Source organism: Moschus berezovskii, chromosome 24 (genome assembly GCF_049115385.1).
Source record: "Moschus berezovskii isolate FMDL1 chromosome 24, NW_MosBer_1.0, whole genome shotgun sequence".
Lineage (NCBI taxonomy): Eukaryota > Metazoa > Chordata > Mammalia > Artiodactyla > Moschidae > Moschus > Moschus berezovskii.
This window is the reverse complement of record NC_142483.1, coordinates 51,031,499-51,051,510: the sequence shown is the minus strand read 5'-3', so window position 1 is coordinate 51,051,510 and position 20,012 is coordinate 51,031,499. Positions and strand designations below refer to the sequence as shown.

The window sequence follows — 20,012 nt, the reverse complement described above, 5'->3', positions numbered from 1 at the left end:
ACTTAAAAAGTCATGCCTGTTATGCATTGCATAAGGACTGTTCAGCTTTATTTTTTTTACTAAGACTATAGTTATTAAAGGTATTAATAGATTGACCATGTAGAAAGCTGAACTGACAATACCATCAGAGTCTCTTACAGGTTCAGGTGCCTTTTAAAAGCATAAAAAACATAATGTCTGTCACCTGATATTAGAAATTCATCAGAATATAAAAATCGAATCAATGCATGATCTATATAAAATTTTCAAGGCCATTTAGACTTTTTATCAGATGTCCAGGAGGCTTTCAAACTACTTTTGGGAGTCTTCAACACAATCAGGTATACTAGGTGAAAATGGATCCAGGAAAATTTCGTTTGTAGTGAAATTAAATAACTCATGCTCATTTGGACAGATTTGGCTATTTATTTATAGTCAATCTGCCACACAGGAAGCAGTGCTCCTAGTGAGAAGGCGTACGTGAGGTGAAAGTTCCACCTACCGACATCAGGACACAAAAGGAAGAACAAACCACCCCAGAGTCCCCAGACGACCACAGTCAGCACCTCTCGAAGACTTTGTACAGATCAGGCAGGTTAGCAAGCTGCAGGATGTTCCCATCTTCTGTGAAGTGTTTTGGAGGCAGCAGGTGGGAGCGGAAGGATTTATAGATGACGTGTTCCACAGTCCACTTCCAGGGGTTTGCAGAAGAGCCAGGCACTTCACTCTGGAAGAGACAAGGCAGAGTCCACATCCCAGTGTATGCTGGGCCTGAAGAGTTGTGGTGGCTTATAGTGGGGCTGTGTGACCTCATGCCTGAGAAGCCTCTCTTCTAAGCCAGCCTCTCAGGGATCCTGCAGGCCTGAGCACAGCAGTGAGAGGGGGGAAGAGCATCAGCCACGGCTCTTGTGATGCTTTCCCCCTGGAAGCTGTTTCCATTCGGGGACAGTGCTCACTGTAGCAGCATCTAAAATGATGTCTCCTCCTGAGTGTGGTGCCTGAACGGCAGCAGTAGGAAGTACATTCCAAAATCACACAGGCTCTGGGAGCCTTTGTACGGACCCTGAAACTGTCCCTCAGTGTCCTCACCCATGGAATGGAGCAGAGACGGGGTGCCATCGCCAAGACGGCCATGTGTATACAGTGACTATATGTCCATCTGACACCACAGGCAGACCTTGTGTTATTGCACTTTGCAGACTGTTGTGATTTTGTTTGTTTTTAAACACAAATCGAAGGTTTCTGGCAACCTTGCACCAAATCTATTGGTGGCATCTCTGCAACAGCATTTTTAAATGTGGGTATATATACTGGCTTTAAGACACAATGCTATATTGCACTTAACAGACCACAGGACAGTATAAACATAACATTTTATATGCACTGGGAAACCCCAAAATTTGTGCAACTCGCTTTCTTGCAGTGGTCTGAGACGGAACTTGCAAAATATCTAAGGCGTGCCCATGCTTCAGTCACCTCTCCTCACCCACACAAACCCTCCAAAATAGTTGTGGATTAAAAGCACTGTCATCTGACGTGGAAACATGAAGAACCCAGGGACCAGCCTTAAGGAGAGCTGGGAACCTGCCCACTACAGCCAGGCCCGTCTGAAACAACAGTGTCAGAGGCAGAGGGAGGCACACGCCCAAAGAGATGGGGACTGGCCGGGACGTGGCGGCTGTGGCTGCACATGCCAGGCTCACAGTGGGGACACGGACCCCCGAGCCCTGGAGCCTGTCTGTTTCTCACTACAATGGCTTGTTTGTACATCTGACAGTGAGATCACTCTAGAGGTACCTTCCAGTAGTATTTCAGAAGGAGATAAAATTCGTTAAAAGCTGACCACTGTGTTTAAAGCTGATGTGCCTTGGATCATAGGAGTTCAGAGAGGGGCAGGCTCGTGTGAGGGCCCACCCCAGTTCTGCAACGCCAGCGTGTATTGCCCTCATACCTGCTGGCCTGAAAGGGTTGACTCTGCAGACACGTACTGCTTCCGGATGGAATAAAACATTGCACATTCTTTACTGAGGCTTTCAAAACATTCCTTTTCTTCATCCCAGTTCACCTGGTCCAAAGAGAGAACTCAGTACATCAATATATGTACATGCTTTAAACACATTTCATTTCTAAATGGAGACAGCAGACGACTTAAAAAGTACGCATGATTTTTAGGCGTTAAAGCTGTAGACCAGAACTGCTGCGGTGGGTGGGCACGAGAGGGGCCTTAGCCTCATTACCCTTTTCCTCATCATCACAGATGATGGTGGAGCTGCAAGCCCGCACCCCCCTGCCCCCCGACACTCATCCCCCCACAGGACTGTCATCAGGACGTGCTCCATCACTTGCCTCTGTGGCCAGTCGGAGGATGAAGATAGGCAGACCCTCCAGCGGGGGCACATAGTTGTCAATCAGAAGGGGTAATCCAACCAGGTTCCCTTCCTGGACAAGCGGGATAAGAAACCAGGCTGTTACAGTTTAAACCAATTCCATCTCCCTGGTGCGTGCTCCAGGTCCTATCCTCACACTTGCTATTCTGAGCGACCAGGTTGGGCCCTGGGGGCAGCAGAGGCAAATGCTTAGAGAGCCTTCTCTGCTGGCACTAGCAGAGCCACCTTCTCTTTAGGTCTGCTCACCAACTGAGCACAGCAAACCAAGTCCCAGAGATCGAGGGGGACTTACAAGGGAGACAAAAGCGGCCGTCACCCACCTCATCAATCTCCAGAGAGAAGTAGTCTGCGAGCATCTCAGCCTTCTTTTTCAGAAACTCAACAATGTACTCGGCAAGGCCTTCCTTGGGACCATCCTCCTCTGTCCAGCCACTCTCGGGACTGTCTAAAGCGAGCATGGCCAGGTCAAAGAGTGGTGCCGGCTCCTAGGAAGGGGCAGGAACATCAGGAGCGAGCATTAACGGGCCTTCCAGACACTGCCTGACTTCCCACAGGACCACTGTCACCTCAGCAGGAGAGAAGCCACAAATCTAGCACTCACTCCTCAATTCCCCCAAAGAAAACACCTGAAAATCTACAAACGAAGCTGTCCTCACCACTGGCCATTTCAACAGAGAAGGCGTCACCGACACAAAGACCTGCCGAGAAGCTGGGACAGGCACTGCCTTTCGTGTAGCTTTAAAGACCTTGCTTTCATACTTCCAGAAACTCACGAGGCCGAGGCTTCGTTTCTTCCTACCGCCTTACTAAAGCAAGGGGGAGGGAAAGCACGTTAAAGCGAATGGCGTTCAGGTAAACCATCTGACTGGGAAGGAGACGGATTTCAAAGGTTTCATCCACCTCTCCCCTTTGAGCACTGTCACTGCTGTCCCCTCACATCTGGCAGGTTTCAGACCCACAGGGCACTGTTGTTACTTGTCCATAATAACAGAGGAGCCAGTTAACAGACAGACCAGCTGTCCTAGACACTTATGCACTCGGCAGCAGCGCTTTAAAATACACGAAGAATAAACAGAACTGTGAAGAGAAACACGCGGTTACATGGAGGCTTCCATATCCTTTTCCCAACAACTGACAGAACCAGTGGACAGAAGATCAGCATATGAGATTTCAGTGTCACCAACAATTTGAGACACCTGCCATTTGTGGAACATTCTAGACCACAACACAAATTCTTTTCAAATGCACATGGAATATTACAAACACCAATTATACTCTGGGCCATAAAACAAGTCTCAATAAGTGTAACAGGATTCAAATATGTTCTCTGCAAAAATGGAATTAAATTAGAAATCAATACTTGATCTCTGAGAAAACTTCAGGTAATTAGAGACTAAATAATACACTTCTAAATAATGTGAGGGTCAAAAAAAATCAAAAGGAAATTTAGAAGTATTCTGAACTGGATGAAAGTGAAAACTTATCCAAATGTGTGGGACGCTGCTAAAGCAGCACTTGGGAAAATTTTACAGCACTTTAAGAAGAAAGGAAATAAGAAAGATGAGAGCGAGTATCTATGAAACTGAAATCAGAAAAACAACAGAAGAATCAATGAAACCAAAGTCAGTCTTTGGGTCCAGATTGACAAACCTGTCAGACTGGTCAAGTTACAAAGGAGACATAAATTACCAAGATTATGAATGAGAGAGGTTACATCACTACAGATGTACACACACTAGAAGAATAAAGATTATGAACAACTTTATGCCAATAAATTTGAAAACTTAAATGAGCAAGTATTTTTAAAGTAAACTTAATACGAAGACCCCTCAAAACTAACATGAATAACTCTATATCACTAAAAATTTTACTTAAAAATCTTCCTATGAGGAAATCTCCAGGCCCAGATGGCTTCAACTGATGAATTTTACCAAACATTTAAAGCATAAACAATTGTAAACAAACTCTTTCCAAAGATGGAATAACTATTTCCCAACTCATTCCATGAAGCCAGTATTTGATACCAAAACCAGACACAATACAAGAAAAGTACAAACCAGTAGGACATCCCAGGTGCCACTAGAGGTAAAGAATCCACCTTCCAGCGCAGGAGACGCAAGAGATATCCCTGGACTGGGAAGATCCCCTAGAGAAGGAAATGGCAACCCACTCCAGTATTCTTGTCTGGAGAAGCCCGTGGGCAAAAAGGGTAATATATCATGTACAAGCAGGGCTTACCCCAGGAATGCAAGACTGGTTTAAAATATGAAAACCAATCAATGTAATTAACAAACTAAAAAAAGGAAAACCACACAATTATCTGAACAGATACAGAGGAAGCATCTGAAAACAATTCAGCCTCCCTTCCTGAATAAAAACCTGAAGCACACAAGGAATAGAGAGGAATTTCCTCAGCCACCCTCAGGGTACCTACACAAAACCCACATACGCCACGGCCAAAGACTGAATGCTGCCCAGGATTAAAAATGAGCGGAGTACTGCCATTCTCACCACTGCTGGTCAGCCTGTACTTAGGTTCTTGCCGGTACAACCAAGCAAGAGAAAGAAAAGGCATCTAGGTTGGAGAGGAGGGAATAAAACTGTCTCTATTCACAGATGCTGTGAACATATACCTAGAAAATCTGCTGGAATCAATAAAAAAGCTACAGCTAATAAGTGAGTTTAACAAGGTTACAAAATAGAATTAGCGAAACACTTGTACTTCTATATAACAGCAACAAACAATTGACAATTTTTTTAAAAGCCTTTTACAATAGTATCCAAAAAATGTGACTGTTAAGAAATAAATTGAGAGATTGTTCTCCCCAAATTGATCTACAGTATATGCTCAACACAATCCCAATAAAAATTCCAAAGGGCTTTCTGTATGTCAAATGTAAAAAGAAGATGGGCAGTATGATTTTTAATTCTAAATTAAAATTAGGCAATCAATGACAAGGTTTTGAAAGTAGACTAAAATTGTTAATTGGGTTGTGTCTGGGTCGTGAGCTTTAGAGAATGTTTATTTCTGCTTCTATCTCTTAAGTTTTAAGTAGATATGTATTAGTTTCTATAATAATAAACATTTAAGTTGGCTACCAAGTGACTGTTCTGCTTTGTATAAAACTATATTATAAGGATACTTCCATATGCAACTCATACATAAACTATTCTAATCACATTTAGGAACACAATATACAACAAATAAGATAACGGGGTAGGGCTGTTTTCAGAAATAACCAGTTGTTGAACTCTCAGAAATGAGAAGCAGGAAATAAACTTACCGATAACCTCAGAACACCAAAATTGGCAAAATCATAAATGAGAATCTGGTAGAACAGTTCTTCACTGAAAATAAAAATGAAGTGACTTTAAGGAAAAGCAGAGTTATGTGCCTGAGAGCCAAGGGGCAGGGACACAATGGGAGAGAACCCGAGACACGTTGGGGTGAGATGCACGGCCTCGCGGCGGCCTTTCTAACAGCCCTGGGACCCGCACCACGGGGAGGCGGTGGCCTCCGCACTCGGGCAGCGCACTGATACCGGCGGCCCTGCCGTCACCGTGCTCTGTCCCCACCTTTCTGGCACCCAATGGTGACAAAGTTAAGCAGTTTTTGCTCACTTTTCCCCACTGGCAAAGAATCGTATAAACCATTTCTTTTACAACCCACCATCTAGAAATATGGGCTGTACGGGGAGGGCAGGGGCTTTCCGTGTAGTCAGGAGCAGACAGACTCGGCTGCGCGGGGGATGGTTTAGGCAGCTGTACAGTGTACAGTATGCTGCACTACCTGAGAAACACAGAGCCGCAGTAACTGCTCCACAGCTGCGAAAGAAATCTGCACCACGCACACAGGTCTTGTTTAAAGACTTGGTTATCAAAGGAGACAAAGCACGGCAGCAGGGACGCCGGGGTACCCGGGGAGCCGCTGGCTGGCCCTGGGTCAGAGTCAGTCAGTGGGGAGGGAAGAAGCCAAGTCTAAGACCCCTGCTCTCAGCCGGCTCACGTGCTCACTGGGAAACTGTTCACATTTATTAGCAGCTAGGATTCTAGGACTGGCCTAGGTTTGTAATCATGAAATGAAAGAACCGAAACAACTGTGATTTGGGATCTTGGAAATCATGCAGTTAGATTTCCTGGCAAAGAAAAAACAAAGGGAGCAGGATCCTCAATAACCAGTAAGAGCTCACTGGGCGAGCCCACAGCTCCTGAAGAAAGACAGTGGCCCTGAGCTGAGCTCACTAAGGGTTTCCGAGCATAGGAGGAAGGAGTCACCAGCATCCAAGGCCGGGCTGTGCCGGCAGTAAGCTCCCTGGTGGGGCAGTTCTAGCTCAGGGAGGTCACGTGGGATCTCAGCAGGACAGAGTCCCACGACAGCCAAGTGACGGTGTCCAGTGATGGAGGGTGGCAGCACCGCCCACCTGAACTACCAATTCGAGATCATATTTATTAGAGGTTCTAGACTCAACAGGAGCTCATCCGCAAAGATCCCTGGAAACAACCATAAATGTCACCGGCTACGTGCTGGGCAAAGGGCGCTGCCAAGTTGGCCCATCCCGTGCTCATGGACCCCACTGGCTCTTCGGGGCTGGAACAGGCCCTGGCTCCATCCCAAAGCTGAAAGGAGAGGAGGTGTCAGGCCCTCTCGCCCCTCCCCTGCCTCTGTTCCCTGCCCTGGAGGCTGCACTGGCTGGGGCTGAGGCCCACATGATCTCCCTCCTCTCACTGCGTCAGCAGGGTGCCCTGTTACAGGGGCGGGGCGGGGGGGGGGGGTCCTCCCTCAAAGCCTCCCAGGCACTCAGCCCTCCCTCCCCACTACTTGAATTCAATCTGCCCCTGATCCCAGCTTTAAATCGAATCAGCTGGATTTGAGCAGCTGAGAGCTGGTGTTGCAGAGCAGCTCGCAGCCCCTGCTGTACACCACACATGCTGGGAACACCCCACCAGCTCCAAACTCGCAACACCCGGCTCATAGCAGCCAAGCAAACCCAGGGGTCTCGCGTCATTTTACCTTCACAAAACCCTGTGAATTTAGTGATGCCCCACTTTTACAGAAGAGAAACCCGAGACTCAGTGATCAAAGTGACTTGTCCATGGTCACATAAATTGTAAATGCTGCGCCTGGGTGAGAAACCGCACGTGTCTGCCTCTGAAGCTGGGCCCTTTCCCACTGTCACCCTGCTCTCCCCAGCTTCTCCCGCCTGTCTCCAGGACCACCCTCCTAGCAGCTCTGCATTTCTCACGTTTGCACCGATTTACCTCAGTCTGGTGGTGTTGAGAAGGTATAACTTGGTCTGATGCTGCGCCAAGGCCCACTGAGGATTCACGCAGCCCACAAAGGAGTGGTTATGCAGCATCTCCCGGAGAGCTGGAAAACAAGACGCAGGTCAGAAACAGCCCCCACCAACGCCTCCCTGCACCCCAGAGCACCAGGCACCAGAACTAGAGGCGTGGAGACTCCTACTGAAACACAGAGATGGAATAAGACAGAATCAGCCTTTCAAAAGGCAACAAGGAATTGCCAGAAGATTAAAGCAGGAAGCCAGAGAGGTAACAAGAGCTCTGAAACCCTTTAGACACTAAGATACTGGAGGAACTACAGGATTCATGGACTTCAGTGTGTGCAGACTCTGAAAGCCTAGGCATGGGGTGAAGTGGGGGCTGTGACAGGAGGTCACGTGCCCCTTCTGCAGCCCCGATTCACACTAAGCAGGCTGCCTGAAAAGTGTGTGGAGGTTTTAATGTAAACTGATTCCAGGGCTGACTGTTCTCCAGGTCCCTCCTAGAATCAAATGCAAATTCTCTCCGGAGAAATTCATCTTCAATTCAGACTTCAAATCATTCCTCACAGGTAAAGAATCAGGACCTCTGTGGTCAAAACTAGGCACCAAGAATTAGAACCCAGAAGAAATCACAAAGTCAGTATCTGCCAAGTTTTAAAGATTGGAAATTCCAGTAAAGATGACAGAACAGTAAGCACGTACAGTGTGCTTAAGAGGCGTTAAAACAAGTGAGCGCAGACCATCACAATGACCGAGGAAAGACGAAACTCGCTTCACCCGTACGTGGAATCTAGAAAACAATGCAAATGAACATCCACAAAACAGGACTCAGAAAAAAATCTATGGTTACCAAAGGGGAAAGCAGGTAGGGAGGGATTAATTAGGAGTATGGGATTAACAGATATAAACAAGGACCTAATCTATAGCTCAGGGAGCTATCTTCAATATCCTGTAATAACCTAGAACAGAAAACAATCTGAAAAAGAATGTGTGTGTTTAACAATCACTTTGCTGTACACCCAAAACGAACAATATTGTAAATCAACTATGGTTCAACCTAAAAATAGGAAGAAAAAACAAATAGAAACAACACTCTACATAAACTTTCAAAAAATAAAGGACGACAGTAATTCCTTCTTTACAAGGTGAGCATAACCCTAACCTAACCCTATTATGAGAAAACATTAAAAAAGGAAATTTTTTTACCAATATCCTTGTGGGTCACAGATGCAAAAATTCTTAACAAAAAATTAGCAAATTAAGTTCAGCAATATGAAAAAAAGAATAATATAATCAAGAAGAGATTAGGCCAGGAATGTAAGGTGATTTAGCATTTGGAAAATCTTACCATCCAGACAGAATAAATGAGAAAAAATAATCATTTTAACAGACACAGAAAGAGTATTTGACAACAACAATTTTTAAATAAAAACTCTCAGAGACTGTCTTAATGCGGGCAATCCAGTGGTTAAGACTCCACACTTCCAGCGCAGGGGGTGCAGGTTTAATCCCTGGTTGGGGAATTAAGATCCCACATGCTGTGTGGTGCAGTCAAAAAAAAAAAATCCCTCAGCAAACTAGGAGTAGAAAATAACTTCCTTAATCTGAAAAACCTCCAACTAGCATCATGTTTAACAGTGAAATAATAAATGCCTTCTTTCCACAATACAGAAAAAGATAACGACTCCCCTGCTCACTCATTCTATTTGACATCGTATTGTGGGTTCTAAACACTGTAGTGAGGCAAGGAAAGCAGTGTAAAAATATGAAAGGAAAAGAAGCAGAACTGTCTTTATCTGCACCCTTGGCAAGGTCATGTGACACAAGGTCTTTTATATTTTAATATACTAACAGATGAGGGTAAACATTTCATGATAAACAATGGGGAAAATGATTTATTTTGACTCAACCTTAACAATTAAAATCAGAGTTAATTTTTTTAAAGTTCATATTAAAAAATGATCAAGGAGATTTTCAATAAAACAAAATGTCTAAAAATTAAAAATACAAGAATTGAAATTAAAAATCAAGATCCAGGTTTCCCTGGTGATTGAGAATCCACCTTGCAATGCAATCAAATACACCAGCTTGATCCCTGGTCCCGGAAGATCCCACGTGCCGTGGAGCAACCAAGCCTGCACTGTAACTGCTGAGCTCACATGCTGCGACTCGCGACTCCTGCGCGCGGAGCCTGTGCAACAAGAGAAACCACCACAGGAAGCCTGCACACCACTCCCTCCCACCCCCACCACAGAAAGCACATGTGCAGCGACCAAGAGCCACCACAGCCAAAACCCAAAAATAAATCTTTAAAAAGAAAAATCACGACCAACTGAACAGAGTGGACAAAGCTGGCAAGGCAATTAAAAGGCAGAACTATCAGAAGCACAGACTGACGACATGAAAACAGGAAAGCCTATGCAACGTGCAGGGAAATAAAGAAGTGATTAAAGCTGCACAAGGGCTGGGAAACAGAGACAGTAACTGAAGACTCTCCAGACAAAGTAGCAGAGACCGTTCCGAAAGTGAAGAATGACACCAAGCCTCAGCTCCAGGAAGCCCAACCAAACCTAGACCGGAGATGAACAGAATACCGGAGAGGAGAGACCTTAAAAGCACTCAGAGAGAGGAGAGAGCACCACAAAGTACAAAATACAGGACTGACAGGGACTTCTCTGGCAGTCCAGTGGTTAGGACTCCACTTTCACGGCCAAGGGCGCCAGTCCAATCCCTAGATCTCCGCAAGCTGCACAAAAAAAAAGACTGACACTTGAATTTTCAACTATAGCAGGAGCCAATGACTAACACCTTCAGTGCACTCAGAGAAAGTAACCGCAACTCTGAAATTTCAAATCCAGCGAAGAACAAAAAGCTTTCCATCCACAGCCCCACTCAAAGAGGAAGTAAGTCTGTACACCATGAAAGGTCTGAGGAAAAGAATTATGAGCAAAAAATCCTGGATAAATTCAAACAAACAGAGTTAACAATGTAATATGGAACAATCAGATACATAGAAACTGTGCCTGTAACACCATATACCAAAACTAAATCCCAGGTGGACAAGAGATTTACATATAAGCATTTTAGGAGTTAACAAAAGAGCAATGATTTCATTATCCCAGAGTGAGAAAGAATTCCCTCAATAGGTGAAAAGGTGACTGTGTGACACAGGAGCCGTTCAGAGTGGTGGGACACAGGACGTGAAGCTCACCTCCTTCCACAGGCGCATCAGACACATGCAGATGTGGAAGGATTCTCAGAGCATCTACTGAACGCTGGCAGAAGACCTCAGACCTCTGAAGGGGCGAGAAAACCTCCATGTGACCGAGAGGGACAAAAAAAAGCAAGGAAGGCCTGAGACTGGACCTGTGGCACAGGGAGGGAGCTGCGGAAGAGGAGAGGTCCTGCGCTGGACCCTCACCAGCAGGGAGATGGGCCAGGGCTGAGGGGCGGCCTCAGAGGGAACACGGTCTGGTCTGTGGGCCTGCTCAGACGGCCAGTGCCACTGCCCTGCGCTCCCCAGAGAGCGGCCCGCGGACAGGACGGGGTGGGGGTGCTGTGCGGACACAGGGGAGGGCTGCAGTCCGGTGTGACCGCACCTGAGGGGCTGAGGCGCATGAGGGGAGGGGAGTCCCCACCGTCACAGCCTTTCTTCCTGCATGAGGCTGGGTGGCAGGACAAGCTCCGAGAGCCACTAGTCTCTGACACCCCCTGGGATGCAGGAGCAGTCTCCAGCTGCGGGCTGCTCCCTCCCAGCCTCCAGGAGCAGGCATGTGCTACCTCCACTCCCATCACAAAGCTGCTGGGCTGCACATGAGCTGCCACTAGCACGGAAAAACCCATTACCCGGCACCAGCCACCACATCTGCACCCGCTGTATCAAAAGGAGAACACCCAGCACATGCTGAGGAAGAGCCCACAGGCGCATACTGAGAACAGCCCTCACGGGACTGCCCTGGCGGTCCAGTAGTTAAGGCTCAGCACTCCCAATGCAGGGGGCCCAGTTCAACCCCTGGTCAGGGAACTAGACCCCGCCTGCTACAACTAAAGATCCTGCACGCCACCACCAGGACCCAGCAGCCAAACACACAAATAAAAGTAGCCCTCACATCACATTAAACCCACACAAGCTACACAGGGACACTCCCACACAGAAACAGCCCTCCAAGACTCCTGCTCCAACAGTCGATACCGTTTCTCCTTAACTCATACAGCAAGAGCATGAAGAACCACAGGAACCACTCCCAGTTAAACGATCAAGAGAATTCCCCAGAAAGAACAAATGATGAAACAGACCTGACAGACACTGAATTCAAAACGGAGATAATGAAAATACTCAAGGAAAGAAGAAAGGTTCTTGACAGGAATCTGCAAGGATCACTGCCTTGTCATGGTGAAAGGGCTTGTGTAACTCCGTGACGCTATGAGCCATGCCGTGTAGGGCCACCCAAGATGGCTGGGTCACAGTGCAGACTTCTAACAAAATGTAGTCCACTGGAGGAGGGAACGGCAATCCACTCCAACACACTAGCTGTGAGAACCCATGAACTGTATAAGAAGGCAAAAAGATGTGACACTGAAAGATGAGCCCCCCAGGTCAGAAGGCATCCAGTGTGCTATTGGGGAAGAGCAGAGAACTACTAATAGCTCCAAAAAGAATGGAGCAGCTGGCCAGAGAGGAGATGATGCTCAGCTGCGGGCGTGTCTGGTAATGAAAGTAAAATCAGATGCTGTAAAGAACAGTATCACATAGGAACCTGGAATGTTAGGTCCATGAATCAAGGTAAACTGGATGTGGTTTATCAGGAGATGGCAAGAGTGAACATCGACATATTAGAAATCAGTGAAATAAAATGGACAGGGATGGGAGAATTTAATTCAGAAGACCATGATATCTACTGCTGTGGGCTGGAATCCCTTAGAAGAAATGGAATAGCCCTCAGAGTCAACAAGAGAGTCCGAAATGCAGTACTTGGGTGCAACCTTAAAAATGACAGAATGGTCTCAGTTCATTTCCAAGGCAAACCATTCAAATTTACAGTAATCCAAGTCTATGCCCCAACCACCAATGCTGAAGAAGCTGAAGTTGATCATCTCTATGAAGACCTAGAAAACCTAGAACTAATACCAAAAAAAAGAAAGATATCCTATTCAGCATAAGGGACAGGAATGCAAAAGTAGGAAGTCAAGAGATACCTGGAGTAACAGACAAGTTTGGCCTTGGAGTACCAAATGAAGCAGGGCAAAGACCAAGAGAATTCTGCCAAGAGAACACACTGGTCAGAGCAAACACCCTTTTTCAACAAAACAAGAGACAACTTTACACATGGACATCACCAAATGATTAATACCGAGATCAGACTGATTACATTCTTTGTAGCCAAAGATGGAGAAGCTATATACATTCAGCAGAAACAAGACCTGGAGCTGACTGTGGCTCAGATCATCAGCTCCTCACAGCAAAATTCAGGCTTAAACTAAAAAAATCAGGGAAAACCACTAGGCCAGTCAGGTATGACTTAAATCAAATCCCCTATGAATATACAGTGGAGGTGACGAAAACAGAATAGATTGAAGGGATCAGATCTAGTAAACAGAGCACCTGAAGAACCATGAACTGAGGTCTGTAATACTGTACAGCAGGCAGTGAACAAAACCATCCCCAAGAAATCCAAGAAGGCAAAGTGTTATCTGAGGAGGCTTTACAAATAGCTGAGAAAAGAAACAAAGCAAAGAGCAAGGGAGAAAGGGAAAGGTACACCCAACTAAATGCAGAGTTCCAGAGAATAGCAGGGAGAGACAAGAAGGCCTTCTTCAATGAACAATGCAAAGAAATAAAGCAAAACAACAGATAGGCTAAGACAGAGATCTCTTTGAGAAAACTGGAAATATCAAAGGAACATTTCATCCAAAGATGGGCACAATAACGGAGAGAAATGGTAAAGATCTAACAGAAGCAGAAGAAATTAAGAAGAGGTAGCAAGAATACACAGAAGAACTGTACAAAAAAGATCTTCATGACCCTGATAACCACGATGGTGTAGTCTCTCACTCAGAGCCAGACATCCTGGAGTGTGAAGTCTAGTGGGCCTTAGGAAGCATTACTATGAACAAAGCTAGTAGAAATGATGGAATGCCAGCTGAGCTATTTCAAATCCTAAAAGATGATGCTGTGAAAGTGCTGCGCTCAATACACCAGCAAATTTGGAAAACTCAGCAGTGGCCACAGGACTGGAAGGTTAATCCTCATCCCAATTCCCAAGAAAGGCAGAACTAAAGAATGTTCACACCACCAGACAATGGCACTCATCTCCCATGCTAGTAAGGTAATGCTCAAAATCCTCCAACCCAGCCCCCAGCAGTATGTGAACCGAGAGCTTCCAGATGCACAGGCTGAATTTGAAAAGGCAGAGGAATCAGAGATCAAATTGCCAAAATTCGCTGGATCATAGAGAAAGCAAGGGAATTCCAGCAAAAAACATCTACTTCTGCTTCACTGACTACACTGGAGCCTCTGACTGTGCAGATCATAACAAACTGTGGAAAACTCTTAAAGAGATGGGAATACCAGACCATCTTACCTGTCTCCTGAGAAACCTGTATGTGGGTCAAGAAGCAACAGTTAGAACCCTGTATGGAACAACTGACTGGTTCAGGATTGAGAAAGGAGTGCAACAAGGCTGTTTGTTTAACTTACGGGCAGAGCACATCATACAAAATGCCGGACTGGATGAGTTACAACCTGGAATCAAGACTGCCCAGAGAAATATTAACCTCAGATATGCAGATGATACCACCCTAATGGAAGAAAGTGAAGAGGAACTAAAAAACCACTTGATGAGGGTGAAGGAGAAGAGTGAAAAAACCGTCTTAAAACTCGATGTTAGAAGAAAACTAAGATCATGGCATCCAGTCCCATCACTTCATGGCAGATAGAAGGGGAGAAGGTGGAAGCACTGACAGATCGCTGCCTGGGCTTTAAAATCGCTGTGGATGGTAACTGCAGCCATGAAACTGGAAGACAACTGCTTCTTGGCAGAAAAGCTAGATAATGTGTTAAGAAGCAAAGATACCACTTTGCCAACAAAGGTCCATATAATCCAGGCTATGATCTTTCCAGCTGTCGTGTACAAACACGAGAGCTGGACACTGAAGGAGGCAGAGTGACGAAAAATTGATGCTTTCAAACTGAAGTGCTGGAACAGACTCTTGAGAGTCCCTTGGACTGCAAGGACATCAAGCCAGTTAATCCTAAATGAAATCAACCCTGAATACTCTTCTGGAAGGACTGATGCTGAAGCTCCAATGCTTTGGCTATCTGATGCGAAGAGGTGACTCACTGGAAAAGACTCTGATGCTGGGAAAGATTGAAGGTGGGAGGAGGAAGGGACGATAGAGGATGAGATGGCTGGATGGCATCACTGATTCAATGGACATGAGTTTGCATGTGAAAGATCCAGGGGATGGTGAGGGACAGGGAAGCCCGGCGTGCTGCAGTCCATGGATTTGCAAAGAGTTGGACACAACTTGGCAACAGAACAACATCAATCAATAGAAATGAAGAATATTATAAAAAGGAACTAGAAACTATAGAGAGGAACCAGGAAAAAGTTAGAAAACTCATTCGCTAAGATGAAAACTGAACTAAAGGCAAGGAACAGCATAATAAATAATGCAGAAGAACGAATAAGTGACCCGGAAGATTGGAATAATGGAAATTACCCACTCAGTACAGCAGACAGAAAGCCAAATTTTAAAGGAAAATGAAAGCAATATAAGAAACCTAGTAGATTCTAGTGCTCAGTCATGTCTGACTCTTTGTCACCCCATGGACTGCAGCCCGCCAGGCTTCTCTGTCCATGCAATTTTCCTGGCAAGAATACTGGAGCTTGCCATTTCCTACCTTTCCAACCCAAGGATCAGACCCGCGACTCTTGCATCTCCTGCACTGGCAGGGGGATTCTTTACCACTGGTGCCACCTAGGAAGCCCATAAGAAACCTATGGGATAATAAAAGGCATGCCAACCTACGTATAATAGTGATTCCAGAAGGGGAAGAAAGAGAAAAGGAGACTGAAAATGTTTTTGAAAAAATTATGGCTGAAAACTTCCCAAACCTAAAGAAGGAAACAGATATTCAGGTACAAGAAGCACCTCAAACAAGGTAAACTTAAGACATACTATTTGAAAAGTGGCAAAAGTTAGAAACAAAGATTATAAAGGTAGAAGGAGAAAACTAAAGGCAGCAAGGACCCCTATAAAGCTAGCAGCTGATTTCTGATAGTCGCAGCCAGAAAAGCTGCAGGCCAGAAGGGAATGGCAAGATATATTCAAAGTCCTGAAAGGGAAAATCTGTGACCTAAGACACTCTACCCAACAGAATTATCATTTAGGCTAGGAAAGACAATTTCTCAGACAACCAGAAACTACAAGAATACAGCAATGTTAAATATATCCCGAAAGAAATATTGAAAGTGTTAGCTGTTCAGTCATGTCTGACTCTGTGCAACCCCATGGACTGTAGCCTACCAGACTCCTCTGTCTATGGGATTCTCCAGGCAGGAATACTGGAGAAGGTTGCTATTCCCTTCTCCAAGGGATCTCCCTGACCCAGGGATCGAACCCCGGTCTCCTGCATTGCAGGCAGACTCTTCACCATCTGAGCCACTAGGGAAGCCCAAAATGTAGAAAGGTCTTCTCTAAATAGAAAAATAATAATCTATAGAAAATAGAAATTAACAACTGGAAAGCAAATCACATAAATAAGCCAGTATACAGATTAAAAACAAAAACAAAACGCCATCTGTGAAAGTCATGAGACAGGCCTGGGACCTGGGGCCCTTTGCTGCAGTGTTGCAAAGCTTGGCCCTGGACACACCTCTCCTCAAGCTACAAAATACGTGGGACTAAAAACAACCCTGTGCATGTACAGTTGGGGCAAATTCGGGACCAAAAGATACAAAAACGGCAAAAAGGAAAAAAAAGATGCCATTTCTGAAGAGCCAAGAACAAAACCTGGGTGTCGCGAGCCAAAGCAGGTACTGTGCATGCCCCCACTGCACTCAACAGCACCAGAGGGGCGGGCAAAACCACCTAAGCCACCCCCTACTGAACCCCTGAACACACCCCTACCCTCACCCACTTCACTCACTCCTGCAGCCAGCGCAGAAGCCCGAATAAAGCCTTAAACCTGAATTTCTTATCTGGCCTCCAGTCAATTTCCACTGATTAAGAAAGCCAAGAACCCTGGTCAGTAACAATTAGTTCAGTCAGTCAGTTCAGTCGCTCAGTCGTGTCCGACTCTCCGCGACCCCATGAATCACAGCACGCCAGGCCTCCCTGTCCATCACCAACTCCCGGAGTACACTCAAACTCATGTCCACAGAGTCGGTGATGCCATCCAGCCATCTCATTCTCCGTCGTCCCCTTCTCCTCCCGCCCCCAACCTTTCCCAGCATCAGAGTCTTTTCCAGTGAGTCAACTCGTCGCATGAGGTGGCCAAAGTATTGCAGTTTCAGCTTTAGCATCAGTCCCTCCAATGAACATCCAGGATTGATCTCCTTTAGAATGGACTGGTTGGATCTCCTTGCAGTATAAGGGACTCTCAAGAGTGTTCTCCAACACCACAGTTCAAAAGCATCGATTCTTCGGCGATCAGCCTTCTTCACAGTCCAACTCTCACAACCATACATGACCACGGGAAAAACCACTGCCTTGACTAGACGGACCTTGGTTGGCAAAGTAATGTCTCTGCTTTTTAATATACTATCAAGGTTGGTCATAACTTTCCTTCCAAGGAGCAAGCGTCTTTTAATTTCATGGCTGCAATCAGCATCTGCAGTGATTTTGGAGCCCAAAAAAACAAAGTCTGACACTGTTTCCACTGTTTTTCCATCTATTTCCCATGAAGTGATGGGACCAGATGCCATGATCTTTGTTTCTGAATGTTGAGCTTCAAACCAACCTTTTCACTCTCCTCTTTCACTTTCATCAAGAGGCTTTTGAGTTCCTCTTCACTTTCTGCCATAAGGGTAGTGTCGTCTGCATATCTGAGGTTATTGATATTTCTCCCAGCAATCTTGATTCCAGCTTGTGCTTCTTCCAGCCCAGCGTTCCTCATGATGTACTCTGCATATAAGTTAAATAAGCAAGGTGACAATATACAACCTTGACGTACACCTTTTCCTATTTGGAACCAGTCTGTTGTTCCATGTCCAGTTCTAACTGTTGCTTCCTGACCTGCATACAGGTTTCTCAAGAGGCAGGTCAGGTGGTCTGGGATTCCCATCTCTTTCAGAATGTTCCACAGTTTATTGTGATCGACACAGTCGATTACCACTGTGAAAACACCAAAAGGATGAGCATAAGGATGCAAAAAAGGACATCGAAGTCATAAAATGTGAGGGAGGAAAGAAAACGTATATGTATTTGTTCATTTCCCAGAATGTGTTTGAGCCTGTATGACTCCCAGCCTAAGGCAAGCAGATATAGGATGCGGTTAACAAACTTGAAAAGCATGACAGCCACAAATGAAAAACAAAACAGACACACAAACCAAGGAGAGAACACAAGCATAATGCAGAAGACCATAAACCCAAGAGGACAAAGAAGAGATGCATAACCAACAGGGAAAACAAGGTTAAAATGGACATAAATGTGTCTATCAATAATTCCCTTAAAGGTTGACAGACTAAATGCTCCAGAGTGGCAGATTCGGTTAAAAAACTAGAGCCTACAACAGGCTGCCTGCAAGAGACCCACTTTGGGGCAAAGGACACCCGGAGATTGAGAGTGAGTGGGGAGCGCCCAAGGGAGGCTGTCTGTCTGTGTCCCTCTGACCCCCGCTGCAGCAGGGGCCCCAAGAAGGCCCCGCCTGATGTTTCATCTGGCCTCTGGCCAAGGAGGCCAAGAACCCTGGTTGGTAACATATTTTGCAGTGCCCAACACGGGGTCCGCCCCCTTCTGGAGAGAGGGTCTGGGCCCCTCGGGGACCATGGAATGCAGCTGCCCATGGGTGACAAGTGGCCACCTGACCCCTTGTTTCAGCATCGCCTCGTTTTAAGGCTGCCTTCCTGGCCCCTGGGGGCCTCAGTTGCTCACTCAGGCAACGCCGCCCCTTCCCCCTTGTCCTTTTCCCTCTCCTGAAATCTCTCTCTCTCTCTGTCCTACCCTCCCAAGAGTGGGCGCCGGGCAGCGACAGCATCCCTCTCTCAGCCAGTGAGACCTGCTCCCTCTGGCGGGTGACGAGCAGAGGCAGAGCGGCTCGCCTCACACTGCACAGACCCCAGTCCAGGGGGCCCCCCTGGAGATCTAGGAGAGTGACAGAGGTTCCACCCCCAGGTCGTGTAGAGGCTGGAAGCCTGAGTGTCCCCGTATTCTCACCCTATTTCCTCCACCAAGAGAAGCCCTGCTGGGAACAGGCTGAAGTGGCAGACTGCTGTATGCTATGCACTATACATACTATACCCTGCATGGTCAGAGCCCCACCTTTGGGTCACAGTCCCACAGACAACAAACAACTGGCTGGTTTGTGGGCTGATCGCCGGGTGGGCAGTGGACAGGGTGCCGTCTCCTTCACCGGCCCTTTCCGGAAGTGTGCGGGCTGGTGCCGGGACAGACACCTGCAGGGGGCGGGGAGAAGCACTCTCGCTGTTCTTCAGTCCTTCCTGTCCCCCCTCCCTTTACCTCTCCCTCAGTCCTCACGCCTACACCACCGGCCCCTTCATCCTGAAAGCTCTTTGTGTCTTTCAGTTCTGCGATTGCTGTCTTTGTGATACAGTTTTGTCTGTCCAGCTGTTCCTGCAAGTCTCTGTGACACTGTGGGCACGGTGGAGCACTTAAGCCTTGAAATACAAATACAGCCCACACGGCCTGAGATGGCAGCCCTGGCGTACTCGGTAGGATTTTAAAGAACAGAAAGAAAAGACAGGAGCCTGCATTTTGCCCTCCTGCCTGAGCTGGAGGGGCCTGCATCTCTCTCCCCGCCCTCTGCAATGTAATTGCTCTGTCTGTGCTCTCAGCAAGTACCTGATTGATCTGCAGACCCTAGACTGAGGGGGAAAAAGGAGAGGTGCATTTTAGATTCAAGCAGGGAAACTATGAGGCCTCCGGTTCTACAGAAATTGGCTTGTCTGGCTTAACCCTGTGTGCTTAATCAATACAGACCTGTCTTTAGAGACATCAATGTTAAGTGTAACACTTTCACTGTACCCAGGGTTAGCAGAACTCAGTAAGTGCACAGTGTTTCCGTTATAAAATCTGTCAACTGGGAAAACAAACTGCTATGATTACATTTTGAAGTAAAGGTAACTGGGCTAAGAATTTGTTGGTAAATTCCATAGGACTAATCGTATTTTGAAAACTT

General features: G+C 46.3%; 1 protein-coding gene across 1 annotated transcript in view; it reads right to left on the bottom strand.

Moving 5' to 3' along the window:
- Positions 1-385: 385 nt before the first annotated feature.
- MLH1 (mutL homolog 1) overlaps positions 386-20,012 on the bottom strand; it is an 89,399-nt gene continuing 69,772 nt past the window's right edge. Inside the window, exons 14-19 of the mRNA XM_055414667.2 lie at positions 7,626-7,734; positions 5,651-5,714; positions 2,687-2,851; positions 2,326-2,418; positions 1,931-2,044; positions 386-706 (exon numbers count right to left, since the gene is read on the bottom strand). Of these exons, the coding sequence (XP_055270642.2) occupies positions 539-706; positions 1,931-2,044; positions 2,326-2,418; positions 2,687-2,851; positions 5,651-5,714; positions 7,626-7,734 (713 nt within the window). The 3' untranslated portion in view covers positions 386-538. The remainder of the gene's footprint in view (positions 707-1,930; positions 2,045-2,325; positions 2,419-2,686; positions 2,852-5,650; positions 5,715-7,625; positions 7,735-20,012) is intronic.